The sequence below is a fragment of the Mus caroli genome, unplaced genomic scaffold (genome assembly GCF_978045245.1).
Source record: "Mus caroli unplaced genomic scaffold, Mus_caroli_1 scaffold_7, whole genome shotgun sequence".
Lineage (NCBI taxonomy): Eukaryota > Metazoa > Chordata > Mammalia > Rodentia > Muridae > Mus > Mus caroli.
In genome coordinates this window covers 108,224,926-108,239,340 of record NW_028227262.1, presented here as the reverse complement: position 1 = coordinate 108,239,340, position 14,415 = coordinate 108,224,926, and the positions used below count along the sequence as shown (strand labels likewise).

At 39.8% G+C, this 14,415-nt stretch overlaps 1 protein-coding gene and 1 gene segment (V, D, J or C); both read left to right on the top strand.

Moving 5' to 3' along the window:
- The window catches only part of LOC147004003 (T-cell receptor beta-1 chain C region-like), a 500,214-nt gene that overhangs the window by 337,954 nt on the left and 147,845 nt on the right, over positions 1 to 14,415 (top strand).
- Positions 228 to 3,730, top strand: LOC110289230 (trypsin-4-like). Of its 2 annotated transcripts, XM_085839718.1 has the most exons (6): positions 228 to 267; positions 1,500 to 1,656; positions 2,135 to 2,163; positions 2,540 to 2,824; positions 3,178 to 3,314; positions 3,581 to 3,730. In XM_085839718.1, the coding sequence occupies exons 4-6, from the start codon at positions 2,695 to 2,697 to the stop codon at positions 3,728 to 3,730; spliced, it is 417 nt and encodes a 138-aa protein (XP_085695844.1). In that variant the 5' UTR covers positions 228 to 267; positions 1,500 to 1,656; positions 2,135 to 2,163; positions 2,540 to 2,694. The 2 variants fall into 2 exon arrangements, with proteins under 2 accessions (XP_085695844.1, XP_021011032.1); XM_021155373.2 differs by lacking the exon at positions 2,135 to 2,163 and having other exon boundaries at positions 1,500 to 1,659; positions 2,571 to 2,824.

Below are 14,415 nucleotides of genomic sequence, written 5' to 3'. Positions count from 1 at the left end.
CAACTGTTATCCTTCTCTGGGCCAAGAAGAAAATTTTCCTTATCTCATGTCCCTAACCTACCTACAGAAAAGACAAACAAAGCAGAGATAATGGAAGTCTCTGGAAAGGGGAAAGCTACAGGTGTGCTTGTGTAGTAGCAGACAGAGCCCTCCCCTTAGTACCTCCTTCTCCCTGAACTGGGGTATAAAGGCAAGCTTTCCCACAGTGTTCACTACCTGCTGTCACAATGAGTACACTCCTGTTCCTGGCTCTTGTGGGAGCAGCTGGTAAGTTCCATGATTTGACTTGGGTCCTGTTCTTTCTTCTAGAAGCTGTGAATCCCACCACTAAGGATCATTTTTCGCCCTATCAAAACTCCAATGTCCTCTTTCTTCCTCCAGCAGTAGCTCTGTCTCTAGTCTTTCAAGTTTTTCTGTAAGGTTAAGGTTTATTACCCCTTCCTTGCTCATTCACTATGTGTTCAGAAATGAAAGCATATGGTTCCAGGAAATGAACCAGCAGGTCTTCTGCATGGGCCCAACAGACTGGGTATAACTCAGCCCAAGTCATCTGTACAAGAGGAATACTCCTAAGTTGAAAGTTGAACTTTTCATTATACTAGAAATTATTATCTTAAAATTCTAACCTTAGGAGTCTGGAACAATGACTTTTTATTAGAATGGACATTTCTGTATATATATATATATGTGTGTGTATATATATATATGTATATATGTATATATATATATATATATGTATATTTATTTATAAAATCTTCCCTTGTGACCCTCAATGCCAGAGTGGCCACTGTGGGTCTGCCTAGGCCCTCTGTACCTGCAGGTACTTAATGTTGCATCTCTCTCTCTCTCTCTCTCTCTCTCTCTCTATATATATATATATATATATATATATATATATATATATATTAAATACTACAATGTGTTGAATACATAAACATGCAATTAAACTTAAAAAACAATTATCTTCCAGAATAACATCACATTCTTCTGTCCTATGTAAAGCCTACTCTCTCTTTGTCCTTACTGTGCAGATGAACTATAAAGCTTGTGGGTACATTAACCTCTATATTTTCAGTATAATTTGAAGATGCATTTCAAACTACATTAAACTTTTTAAGCTCTGTAAGACACACCAATGAACGATCAAGGGAGGTAGTGAATCAACCATCTCTGCATCCTATTCCTGCAAGCTGAGAACATCACTTGCCCTTTCCCTGGTAACCCATCAAAATTTAGTCACCTACAGAGTACTTTGCTACTGTAAATTTAAGATGATAATGTCCAGCATAATGAGAATTTTAACTTTCAATTTAGGAGTATTCCTCTACAGTGCTCTATATGTTGGGCAAACATTTATTTTTGCCTACAGGGATACAGTGTTACCTTCTTGCCTTCTATTATTGCGCTCTTTAAGGATGCCTAGTCAGAGGCCTGAAGGAGTCACCTTCCAGCACCTTCATGAATTTTCTCCTCAATGGTCTTTTTTTTTTTAATTGAAGTTGCCTTCCCTGTGGATGATGATGACAAGATCGTTGGAGGATACACCTGCAGAGAGAATTCTGTTCCCTACCAGGTGTCCCTGAATTCTGGCTACCACTTCTGTGGAGGTTCCCTCATCAATGACCAGTGGGTGGTGTCTGCAGCTCACTGCTACAAGTCGTAAGTGGTGGTCCCTAATGGTACAGAATACAAATTTGGCCTTTCTGCAGACACAGTATAAGATCAGGCAAGAACTAAGGTTTTAAAGTAAACAGCAGTAGTCAGAAGGGAAAGATTACTAACTGAAACATTTTTGAGTTTGGGAAGAGTAAGTATACAGAATAAGAAGCCGTTCACATTCCTAAACAATCAAAAATAAATTAATGATATATATTGAAGGCAAGGAAAATTGACTTTAGGATAAAAAGAACCAAATTTGAAGTCACAAAAAGACTATCTCAAAGACTAATACTGTGTTCTAAACTCAGACTTTTCCGTGAATGTCAACAGTCTGTAAGCGTACTAAAACATTATCTTTTGACTAATTTCAACATATAGAGAGAAGTCAGAATTAGTTTCTATACCAGAGAGTATCAGACCTGAATGCACATCAGCTTCAGCCAGTTTATTGAGAAAGTCTAGGAAAAGAACCTAGAAAGTAAATTCATAGCAAATTGCAAGGTAGCAAAGCTACATGGATGAAGACTATCTTATCCCAAATTTGATTAGACCCATCAGAATAATAGTTCTTAAGAGGAAAGGATTTAAGGTGGTTTACATTTTGCAAAGAGATGGACAAATGAAGAAACAAGGAAGTATTTGTATGCAAAGGGGGGAGATGTAGTTTTGAGGAGATTCCCACAGCAGTCTTTCTTGCCAATCATATTTTGCTCCCTCCTCCCCCCCCCTGCCTTTTGAAGCAGAGAGTAATTGGATTTCACAATTGTAGTTGCACATCACAACTCTACTTCTGTGATATTAGGCAAGTCCTCTTTCCCATTCCAGATATATTCAGCAAAAAGAGTTCAATAACTCTTAGCTACTTGGGGTTAATGGAGAGGAAGATGCTCATATGCTTCTCTTCCCAACAGCCGTATCCAAGTGAGACTGGGAGAGCACAACATCAATGTCCTGGAGGGCAATGAGCAGTTTATTGATGCTGTCAACATCATCAAGCATCCTAAATTCAAAAAGAAGACTCTGGACAATGACATCATGCTGATCAAGCTGTCTTCTCCTGTGACCCTCAATGCCAGAGTGGCCACTGTGGCTCTACCCAGCTCCTGTGCAGCTGCTGGCACTCAGTGTCTCATCTCTGGCTGGGGCAACACCTTGAGCTCTGGTGGTGAGTAGGCTACTTTGTCAGCTTCCTTTACAACTTTCCAGAACCAATCAGGTTTCTACTATTAAGTCACTGGGTTCTAAGATGCAAATTCATTGCAAGTACACTGAGTTGTGCAGTGGGTATTAGAGAGAGTTGCACACAAAATGACCTTGATCACAGAATGTAAACAGAACAGATGAAAAAATTCTATTATTACTTCCATAAATGACATCAATAATCACTATTTTGGAATCCATGTTTCTTGCTGGGCCTTAATATGTAGAATAATGCCCAGTTATCAAAAAGAGTTCACCACTGGCATGTTGATGGCTATTCTGGTCGGAATCACTTTCCTTCTTATCTTTTCCTCAAAGTGAACAACCCAGACCTGCTCCAGTGCCTAGATGCCCCACTGCTGCCTCAGGCTGACTGTGAGGCCTCCTATCCTGGAAAGATCACCAATAACATGATCTGTGTTGGCTTCCTGGAGGGAGGCAAAGATTCCTGCCAGGTAATTGGCTTCACTCTCACAAAAATAATTTGTTTTCCTAGGATTGGGGTTAGCATGCCCAAGTGTATGAGGCAGGAAGTTTCTTGTAGTGGCTCCATGGAAAAATGAGGAGAGCTATTCTGGAGGTTATTTCAACATGTCAGCCAGAACAGAGGATGGGCTAACCAAGAGAGGCAAACCATGGCTAGAATGGCATCTTCAGGTCAGAGTAATGTGGTCCTTTTTCCTTGTGCCTCTTCCTTCAATACTGTATTTCTCCCTTCCAGGGTGACTCTGGTGGCCCTGTGGTCTGCAATGGACAGCTCCAGGGCATTGTTTCTTGGGGCTATGGCTGTGCCCAGAAGGACAACCCTGGTGTGTACACCAAGGTCTGCAACTATGTGGACTGGATTCAAAACACCATTGCTGCAAACTAAGCATCCTAATCCCTATGAAGTCACTATGCCAATAAACTGAATTTTTTTCTTACTTTCTGAGTCTCTGTCTGATCTCTTGCTTTTTTCAATGGGAAATATATCTCATTTGAAGTCATTTTTTCTTTACCATTGATATGTGACAAGCATCCTACAGCTCCATATATGTTGAATGGAAAAGTATTTCAGTAGTAGCTGAAACGACAAAAGCAATTAGAAGAAAAACATATAGTAGAAAGTTCATGCTAAAAATATTCCTAATAATAATTTATGTTTACATGTGATTTTTTTTACTGAGCACTTTCATGAACCAAAATGTTGTTCAGGAATAAATAACATATTTTAAATTGAAAAATCTTGAATGAAAGTTTCTTTTACAAGTTAACGTGTTCATAGGCACCATGGCTGGATGTGATTGTTTGTTGCCTCCCTCCTTTGGAGGCTTGCATAGCATCTTCTGGTATCATAAAAGCCAATCCTCATTCAAGTCAGATCAGCTCAGGGGCCTCTGGGTCCTGCGCCTTAAATGTATGTTCAACAAAAGGGACTTACCTTCCATCTCTGTGGGACAAAGAAGTGTAATAAACAATAGCCCATAGTGTTTCTGCAGTCTCGTTGAAAACCCTGAGAATATCTCAAAACAGGGCTTTTCAACGGCAGGGTGATTGTCATTTTGTTAGATGGTCTTTGGCACTTGAAGGGTGTATTGCTAGTACCAGATAGGAGCCTCCAGTGATAGATAGTATGTGTCATTTTTCAATTGGTTTCTAGGTTAAGATCTTTTACAATTTTCCATTCATTGACCTGAAAAGTTCATGATCTCATTTTTTTTTCAATAAAATAATCTTCCACATACATGTACCACATTTCATTATATACTCATTTGTTTGAAAGGTGTTTAGATTGTTTCAATTTCCTAGCTAAGATGACTAAACTGGCAGTAATCTGTCACTCTGTACTTGAACTACTTAACCTCCCAACAAAAGGGAGAGTATGACTAATACAGTGATACTGTATCCCTGATCAGGAATATTTAAATGATTCTATAATCCCTAAGGAAATGGAAGCAGACATTAAAAGTCTCGCCCCTAGCCACCCACAAAAGCCCAGGGCCAGATGGTTTTAGTGCAAATTTCTATTAGATTTTCAAAGAAGAGCTAATATCAATACTCCTCAAACTATTCCATGTAATAGAAACTGAAAGAACATTTCTGAAATCATTCTATGAGACTAGTCACCACGGTACTTATATATATATATATATTTTTTTATTACATATTTTCCTCAATTACATTTCCAATGCTATCCCAAAAGTCCCCCAGACCCTCCCCCCTACTTCCCTACCCAACCATTCCCACTTTTTGGCCCTGGCGTTCCCCTGTACTAGGGCATATAAAGTTTGCAAATCCAATGGGTCTCTCTTTCCAGTGATGGCCGACTAGGCCATCTTTTGATACATATGCAGATAGAGTCAAGAGCTCCGGGGTACTGGTTAGTTCATAATGTTGTTGCTCCTACAGGGTTGCAGATCTCTTTAGCTCCTTGGATACTTTCTCTAGCTCCTCCATTGGGGGCCCTGTGATCCATCCAATAGCTGACTGTGAGCATCCACTTATGTGTTTGCTAGGCCCCGGCCTAGTCTCACAAGAGACAGCTATATCAGGGTTCTTTCAGCAAATGCTTGCTAGTGTATGCAATGCTGTCATTGTTTGGAGGCTAATTATGGGATGGATCCCTGGATATGGCAGTCTCTAGATGGTTCATCCTTTTGTCTCAGCTCCAAACTTTGTCTCTGTAACTCCTTCTATGGGTGATTGTTTCCAATTCTAAGAAGGGGCAAAGTGTCCACACATTGGTCTTCGTTCTTCTTCAGTTTCATGTGTTTTGCAAATTTTATGTTATATCTTGCTATACTAAGTTTCTGGGCTAATATCCACTTATCAGTGAGTACATATCACTTGAGTTCTTTTGTGATTGTGTTACCTCACTCAGGATGGTGCCCTCCAGGCCCAACCATTTGCCTAGGAATTTCATAAATTCATTCTTTTTAATAGCTGAGTAGTAATCCATTGTGAAAATGTACCACAGTTTTTGTATCCATTCCTCTGTTGAGGTGCATCTGATTTCTTTCCAGCTTCTGGCTATTATAAATAAGGCTGCTATGAACATAGTGGAGCATGTGTCCTTCTTACCGGTTGGGACATCTTCTGGATATATACCCAGGAGAGGTATTGCGGGATCCTCCAGTAGTAGTATGTCCAATTTTCTTAACAACTGCCAGACTGATTTTCAGAGTGGTTGTACAAGCTTGCAATCCCACCAACAATGGAGGAGTGTTCCTCTTTCTCCACATCCTCGCCAACATCTGCTGTCACCTGAATTTTTGATCTTAGCCATTCTGACTGGTGTGAGATGGAATCTCAGGGTTGTTTTGATTTGCATTTCTCTGATGATTAGGGATGTTGAACATTTTTTTCAGGTGCTTCTCAGTCATTTGGTATTCCTCAGGTGAGAATTCTTTGTTTAGCTCTGAGCCCCATTTTTAATGGGGTTATTTGATTTTCTGGAGTAAACCCTCTTGAGTTCTTTATATATATTGGATATTAGTCCCCTATCTGATTTAAGATAGGTAAAGATCCTTTCCCAATCTGTTGGTGGCCTTTTTGTCTTATTCATGGTGTCTTTTGCCTTGCAGAAGCTTTGCAGTTTCATGAGGTCCCATTTGTCAATCCTCAATCTTACAGCACAAGCCATTGCTGTTCTATTCAGGAATTTTTCCCTGTGCCCATATCTTCGAGGCTTTTCCCCACTTTCTCCTCTATAAGTTTCAGTGTCTCTGGTTTTATGTGAAGTTCCTTGATCCACTTAGATTTGACCTTAGTACAAGGAGATAGGAATGGATCAATTCGCATTCTTCTACATGATAACAACCAGGTGTGCCAGCACCATTTGTTGAAAATGCTCTCTTTCTTCTACTGGATGGTTTTAGCTCCCTTGTCGAAGATCAAGTGACCATAGGTGTTTGGGTTCATTTCTGGGTTTTCAATTCTATTCAATTAGTCAACTTGTCTCACTATACCAGTACCATGCAGTTTTTATTACAATTTATCTGTAGTAAAGCTTTAGGTCAGGCATGGTGATTCGACCAGAGGTTCTTTTATCCTTGAGAAGAGTTTTTGCTATTCTAGGTTTTTTGTCATTCCAGATGAATTTGCATATTGTTCTTTCTAATTTGTTGAAGAATTGAGTTGGAATTTTGATGGGGATTGCATTGAATCTGTAGATTGCTTTTGGCAAGATAGCCATTTTTACTATATTGATCCTGCCAATCCATGAGCATGGGAGATCTTTCCATCTTCTGAGATCTTCTTTAATTTCTTTCTTCAGAGACTTGAAGTTTTTATCATACAAATCTTTCACTTCCTTAGTTAGAGTAACGCAAAGATATTTTATATTATTTGTGACTATTGAGAAGGGTGTTGTTTCCCTAATTTCTTTCTCAGCCTGTTTATTCTTTGTGTAAAGAAAGGCTATTGACTTGTTTGAGTTAATTTTATATATATAGCTACTTCACCGAAGCTGTTTATCAGGTTTAGGAGTTCTCTGGTGGAATTTTTAGGGTCACTTATATATACTATCATATCATCTGAAAAAAAGTGATATTTTGACTTCATATTTTCCAATTTGTATCCCCTTGATCTCCTTTTGTTGTCGAATTGCTCTGGCTAGGACTTCAAGTACTATGTTGATTAGGTAGGGAGAAAATGGGCAGCCTCCTCTAGTCCCTAATTTTAGTCGGATTGCTTCAGGCTTCTCACCATGAACTTTGATGTTGGCTACTGGTTTGCTGTATATTGCTTTTATCATGTTTAGGTATGGGCCTTGAATTCCTGATCTTTCCAAGACTTTTATCATGAATGGGTGTTGGATCTTGTCGAATGCTTTTTCCGCATCTAATGAGATGATCATGTGGATTTTGTCTTTGAGTTTGTTTATATAATGGATTAAATTGATGGATTTCTGTATATTAAATCATCCCTGCATCCCTGGAATGAAACCTACTTGGTCAGGATGGATAATTGCTTTATTGTGTTCTTGGATTTGGTTAGCAAGAATTTTATTGAGGATTTTTGCATCTATATTCATAAGGGAAATTGATCTGAAGTTCTCTATCTTTGTTGAATCTTTCTGTGATTTAGGTATCAGAGTAATTGTGGCTTCATAAAATGAGTTGGTTAGAGTTCCTTCTACTTCTATTTTGTGGAATAGTTTATGCAGAACTAGAACTAGATCTTCTTTGAAGGTCTGATAGAACTCTGCACTAATCCCATCTGGCCCTGGGCTTTTTTTGACTGGGAGACTATTAATGACTGCTTCTATTTCTTTAGGGGATATGGGACTGTTTAGATCGTTAACTTGATCCTGGTTTAACTTTGGTACCTGGTATCTGTCTACAAATTTATCCATTTCTTCCAGGTTTTCCAGTTTTGTTGAGTATAGCCTTTTGTAGAAGGATCTGATGGTGTTTTGGATTTCTTCAGGATCTGCTGTTATGTCTCCCTTTTCATTTCTGACTTTGTTAATTAGGATGTTGTCCCTGTGCCCTCTAGTGAGTCTAGCTAAGGGTATATGTATCTTGTTGATTTTCTCAAAGAACCAACTCTGCATTTGGTTAATTCTTTGAATAGTTTTTCTTTTTTATTTTTTTATTACGTAGTTTCCTCAATTACATTTCCAGTGCTATCACAAATGTCCCCCATACCCCCCCCCAACTTCCCTACCCACCCATTCCCATTCTTTTGTCCCTGGCATTCCCCTGTAATGGGACATATAAAGTTTGCAAGTCCAATGGGTCTCTCTTTCCAGTGATGGCCGACTAGGCCATCTTTTGATACATATGCAGCTAGAGTCAAGAGCTCCGGGGTACTGGTTAGTTCATAATGTTGTTGCTCCTACAGGGTTGCAGATCTCTTTAGCTCCTTGGATACTTTCTCTAGCTCCTCCATTGGGGGCCCTGTGATCCATGCAATAGCTGACGGTGAGCATCCACTTATGTGTTTGCTAGGCCCCGGCCTAGTCTCACAAGAGACAGCTATATCAGGGTCCTTTCATTAAATTCTTGCTAGTGTATGCTATGGTGTCAGCATTTGGAGGCTGGTTATGGGATGGATCCCTGGATATGGCAGTCTCTAGATGGTTCATCCTTTTGTCTCAGCTCCAAACTTTGTCCCTCTAACTCCTTCCATGGGTGTTTTGTTCCCAATTCTAAGAAGGGGCAAAGTATCCACACTTTGTCTTTGTTCTTCTGCAGTTTTATATGTTTTGCAAATTGTATCTTATATCTCCGGTATACTAATTTCTGGGCTAATATCCACTTATCAGTGAGTACATATCATTTGAGTTCTTTTGTGATTGTTTTACCTCACTCATGATGATGCCCTCCAGGTCAAACCATTTGCCTAGGAATTTCATATATTCATACTTTTTATTAGAAAAAAATACATTTAGTTCAAGTCTCTGATCCCAAGTAAACTCATAGGTAAGCAGGTACTTGAGTATCTCCTCTTTGTGTCACACTTGCTTTTCTTTACATTTCTAAGTATTCTAACATTAAAAGTATGCACTGATCAACTGTTGGATTTGTAAATGTATGGGATCATCTATATACACTTTTTGAACAAAGTCAAGTGAGGGAGTTGTTGACTGGTTTAGTCTAACTTCAAATTTTATCTGTGAGACATAATATGAGTCCAATATGATTTATGTAGATGAATTTGAATCCAGCAATATGGCTGCCCTTGCAAGTGATCACATCCAAAGATATGATTTGGCCAGAATGCAGACATACCCTGGGTTACAGTGTAATCTGACTGCAATACAGAAAAAACCTTAGAGTACTCCTTTAATCCTTAACAATGAAGGTAATGTTAGGTTGTAGTAGGAAGCAGCCATGTTTAAAAGTGATACCTAATTTATGAGTGATACATCAGAGAAAGTGAGAAATCAGAGAGACATTTGAAAGAAGTCAGAGATAGAATGCTCACAGGAGACTGGCAGAGGAAGAGAGTTTACTTAAGATCAGAGAGAGGTCGGGCCGTGGTGGTGCATGCCTTTAATCCCAGCACTTGGGAGGCAGAGGCAGAGGCAGAGGCAGAGGCAGAGGCAGAGGCAGAGGCAGAGGCAGAGGCAGAGGCAGAGGCAGAGGCAGAGGCAGAGGCAGAGGCAGAGGCAGAGGCAGAGGCAGAGGCAGGCAGATTTCTGAGTTTGAGGTTAGCCTGGTCTACAAAGTGAGTTCCAGGACAGCCAAGGCTACACAGAGAAACCAAAAATAAAATAAAATAAAATAAAATAAAATAAAATAAAATAAAATAAAATAAAATAAAATAGAGAGAGGAGAAGCTGTGGTGTGGTGGGTGTGGCATGTGATGTGTGTATATGGCACTTTTACTCTGACAGTTTTAAGGTGACATGTTACAAAGAGTACACGCTAGACAAAAGTGAAGTCAGAACTACTAAGAGAATGAGAAAGAACCAGTTGATTAGAACCAATTGCTACCATTAGTTTGAGTTTTGTAGAACAATTCAGTCAGAAGGTAAGAAAAGCTAGATAGAATAGGTCAACTTGGAAGATTAGATAGTAAGGAGGCTATGAGCTTCTAGGCTTAGGTCTAGTGATAGAACAGAAAAGGAAATGCCCTAGAGTCAGTCCAATATGTGTAGTCACAAAGCTTGTGTATGATGCTCATCTCATTACTTTATCTGTGGAAATAAAAGAGACATTTTCTCTCTCTCTCTCTCTCTCTCTCTCTCTCTCTCTCTCTCTCTCTCTCTCTCTGTGTGTGTGTATACATATACATCATATACATAAATGTATTCATGTACATATACATACAAATATACACATACACATATGAATATGTAGGATTAAAGTTTGCGTTTCATGGAAGTCATGGGTCCTTCCATAATGACAGTTCACCTAGGGTCAATTCCTGCACTCTATATTGGATTTTTAAAAACTAACTCTTCATTAGTCTCAGTTCATTTAAGCAACTTCAATAAACCCAGAAAGTGAATAGAGAAAGAGTGATTGATGATCCCTCATAGTGTCATTATAGTAGATGGTCAATCTTTATTAATCAGAACACTGTATTGGTGTTGGGTTTAAAGCAAGCTACAGAAAGCAGGGAAAGTGGGTATGAAGGTAGAATTTTGTCAGACTGATCACTGCTACTGGACACCTAACATGAGTAACTTAAAAGACATAATTATTTATTTTGAATCACTGATTCAGAAGTTCCATGACACAGTCCTTAGCTGTGTAGACCTTTGAAAAGATTGAACTTCATTCATCTCTAGGATCAGTTGTTGACCTTGTGTATGGGAGGATATGGGGAGTCTATGGGGGTGACCATAGCTGAGATTTCTACCAGTGTGATATGTGAAGAAGTTTTTACCTCCTTTAGCAAGTCAGGATTTCCAATGGAAAGAGTGGAACATCACACCCCCCCTACACACACACACACACACACACACACACACACACACACCTCACAAAACCTTCAATCCAAAATTTGTCCTGCCTATAAGATGTGAAGATTGAGTAGAGACTGAGAGGACAGCTAACCAGTGTCTTGCCCAACTTAAGATACATCTTGTGGGAGAGAGCCAAACCCAGACACTATTATGATGGCTATGCTTAGAGAAATACCACTCCTGGGCATATACCCAGAAGATGCTCCAACTTGTAATAAGGACACATGCTCCACTATGTCCATAGCAGCCTTATTTATAATAGCCAGAAGCTGGAAAGAGCCCAGATTTCCCTCAACAGAGGAATGGATACCAAAAATGTGGTACATTTACACAATGGAGTACTACTCAGCTCATAAAAACAATGTATTTAAGAAATTCTTTGACAAATGGATGGATCTGGAGGATATATTGAGTGAGGTAACCCTATTAAAAAGAACACACATGATATGCACTCACTGATAAGTGGATATTAGCCCAGAAACTCAGAATACTCAAGATACAATTTACAAAACACATGAAACTCAAGTGAAAGACTCCAAAACTCCCAAAGGGAGGCACTTACTCAAGCCTCGGGTCAGCCGCGCACCCAAGAAGACACTGAGACCGGTACTTAAGATGTATAGGGAGCAAGATTTAATACAGCAACGACAAGAAAGCAAACAAAACAAACAAAAAGCACATATACCAGATATCTGGGGTCGGACCTCATGCAGCCTGCAAGGTGCAGAGGAGATCCGGCCCCTAGCCCAAATTTTCACAGGCTTTTATAAGAGGAGGGCAAGGGGGGAGCAGGGCAGGGAAAATACAGTTTTACGTCACTAAGTGATTCAACCAAGGGTTTTTCCAAAGTGCTTTTGCAACCGCGTCCCACACTTTGGCCATGTACTTGATTCATTGGGACTGAGGTTTTTACTCACACCCTTATCTCAAAAATGTCCCTGGCACAGTCCTTAGTTGGGAGGGGTAGGACTGGGTTCGTTCCAGGAAACCCTTATCTCAGAAATGTCCCCGGAACAGTTTTCATTTGAGAGGGGGTCTGACTCTGGTGTGAGAGTTCAGAATGTACTCTGGGGTGAGAGTTCTGGTGGTCAGTAATTTTCCTCTTTCATTCCCCCCTTCTTTTAGTAAATAATTCTAATCTTAGAATTTCAGATACTGCATAATGCACCAAATGAAAGACTCTATTTTAACATGGGAACAAAAACAGAACAAGAAGCATTAGTAAACAGAACTAGGCAGGGGCCCTTTTAGCGAGGCTTGAGGGTCTGGGCATGATGTAGGTGCACGTAGATCAGATCTCTGGCTGGAACTGGTGAGATGTCCTTGGGATACCCAGCTCGTTCACTGTCTCAGCTGTTGGGATCCCTGGAGCAATGTCGTCCGTGTACTCAGTCCAATTTTTCCCAGTTGTGACCAGACCACCTGCAAGCCTTTTAACTTAGCATACAGAGCATTATTATAACAACATAGGTTTAAACACATCATTTGAGACTATAATGGGCATAGGAGTCTCATAAAGGATAAAACTGAATCAAGAGGAAGTATTTCTAGTACATTTAAATAGGGCATAGGGAAGGAACACCAAGTCTGTGCCAGTCTCCACGATTAATTTTGTCAAGGTCTGTCATAGAGTTTTAAACTAATTTTTATCTATCCTGAGCTCTGAGGTCTATACACACAATGTAATTTTTATTTGACCTCTAAATGCTTGGCCACACCCTGACTTACCTGGGCAACAAAGCAGGGCTATTATCTGACACTATTGCTTTTGGCACTCTGAACCTTGGAAAAATTTTCTTCAATAATCTTCTTGATGACTATGTGAGCAGTCTCATTTATCCATTTTGAGAACGTTTTTTCTGCAGATGTCAACAGCTTTCTTTGTTTGTATATTGTTCCATACAGTGGCAAAAGCATACCCGCTGTCAGTGTCATTTATAAAGCTTGTATCAAAACCACAAGTTCAGCTTTTTGGGCTGAAGTCTCTTTAGGGAAGCTGCTGGCCTAGATCACCTGCTTTTTGTCGTCTCGGCACCTCGGTCTCTGCCTTTAGCCAACCGCAGGGCTTGGGTTAGTGCCAGGAGTTCATGTTTTCCAGAGCATTAGTCAGCCATCGGTCAGGGGGCTGAACCACACTTTTAGGGCATGTGCCAAGTTTTGTCTCAGAGTCAGTTTATCTGCGTCCTTGACCAGAAACCGCTATGTGCAGACAAGCAGGTCATCTTACAGTCACCAGGTCTAATTTTCACAAGTATGCCACCGGTCTTTTTCAGGGTCCCAATCTCTGAGTAAGAACCTCTTTGGCAATACTTTTGTTCTCAGTCACATCTAGGAGTCCCAAAGTTAGGGACAACATTAGGGCAGTCTCAATAGCATCTAAGGCCATCCAAGGTTGTTCTTTTTATTTTTTATACGAGGGGCTGTTTATCTTTTTAATTCAGCAAAACCTGGAATCCACAGTCTGCAAAGGCCTGCAGTGTCCAGGAACCTTTTAAACTTGCTTTGCATTGGTCAATGGAGGAATATGAAACACAGTCTCTTTTTTAGCTGCTTTTAACAGGTAGACCACCGGTTAAGGACTCAGCTTCTGTGTTAGCACCCCTTCTGCTTTTTCTTTAGTTTCAGCCACAAACAGGTGAAGGGTTTGGTCATGAGGGGGGGCTCCTCTTCTTTTTGTTAGGACAGTCTCTCACCCAGTGTTCTTTCTTTTTCAACAGCAAACACTCTGATCTTTAGCCAAAAGCTTTCTTTTTTCTGTTGCCAGGTACTAAGTTTTCTAGTCTCCCTGACTTTTGTGACCAGCAATTCATTTCTCTTATCCTTTTTGAAAATTTTCTGGCTCCCTATTTCTTACAGATCATCTCTAAGTGCTAGTATTATTAGCAAGTGTCACTTTGCTAGGTTCTAGTCTTTGTCATTTATCTTTCTTTACTCCTGTTTCTTAACTGCAATGGAGATCTCATATAATGTCTCTCTTTCTATCTATATATATATCTCTTTTTTGTCTTTGCTTACTTTGAATGTTATCTAATTATTACATCTATATTCTGTCACTTAACTTTTTTCATAGTTCGACTACCCTGGTTTATCTTTCTGTCTTACAGCACATTTCTGATTCTGACTCTGGTCTCTGTACTTGCCAGCCTCATTTTACT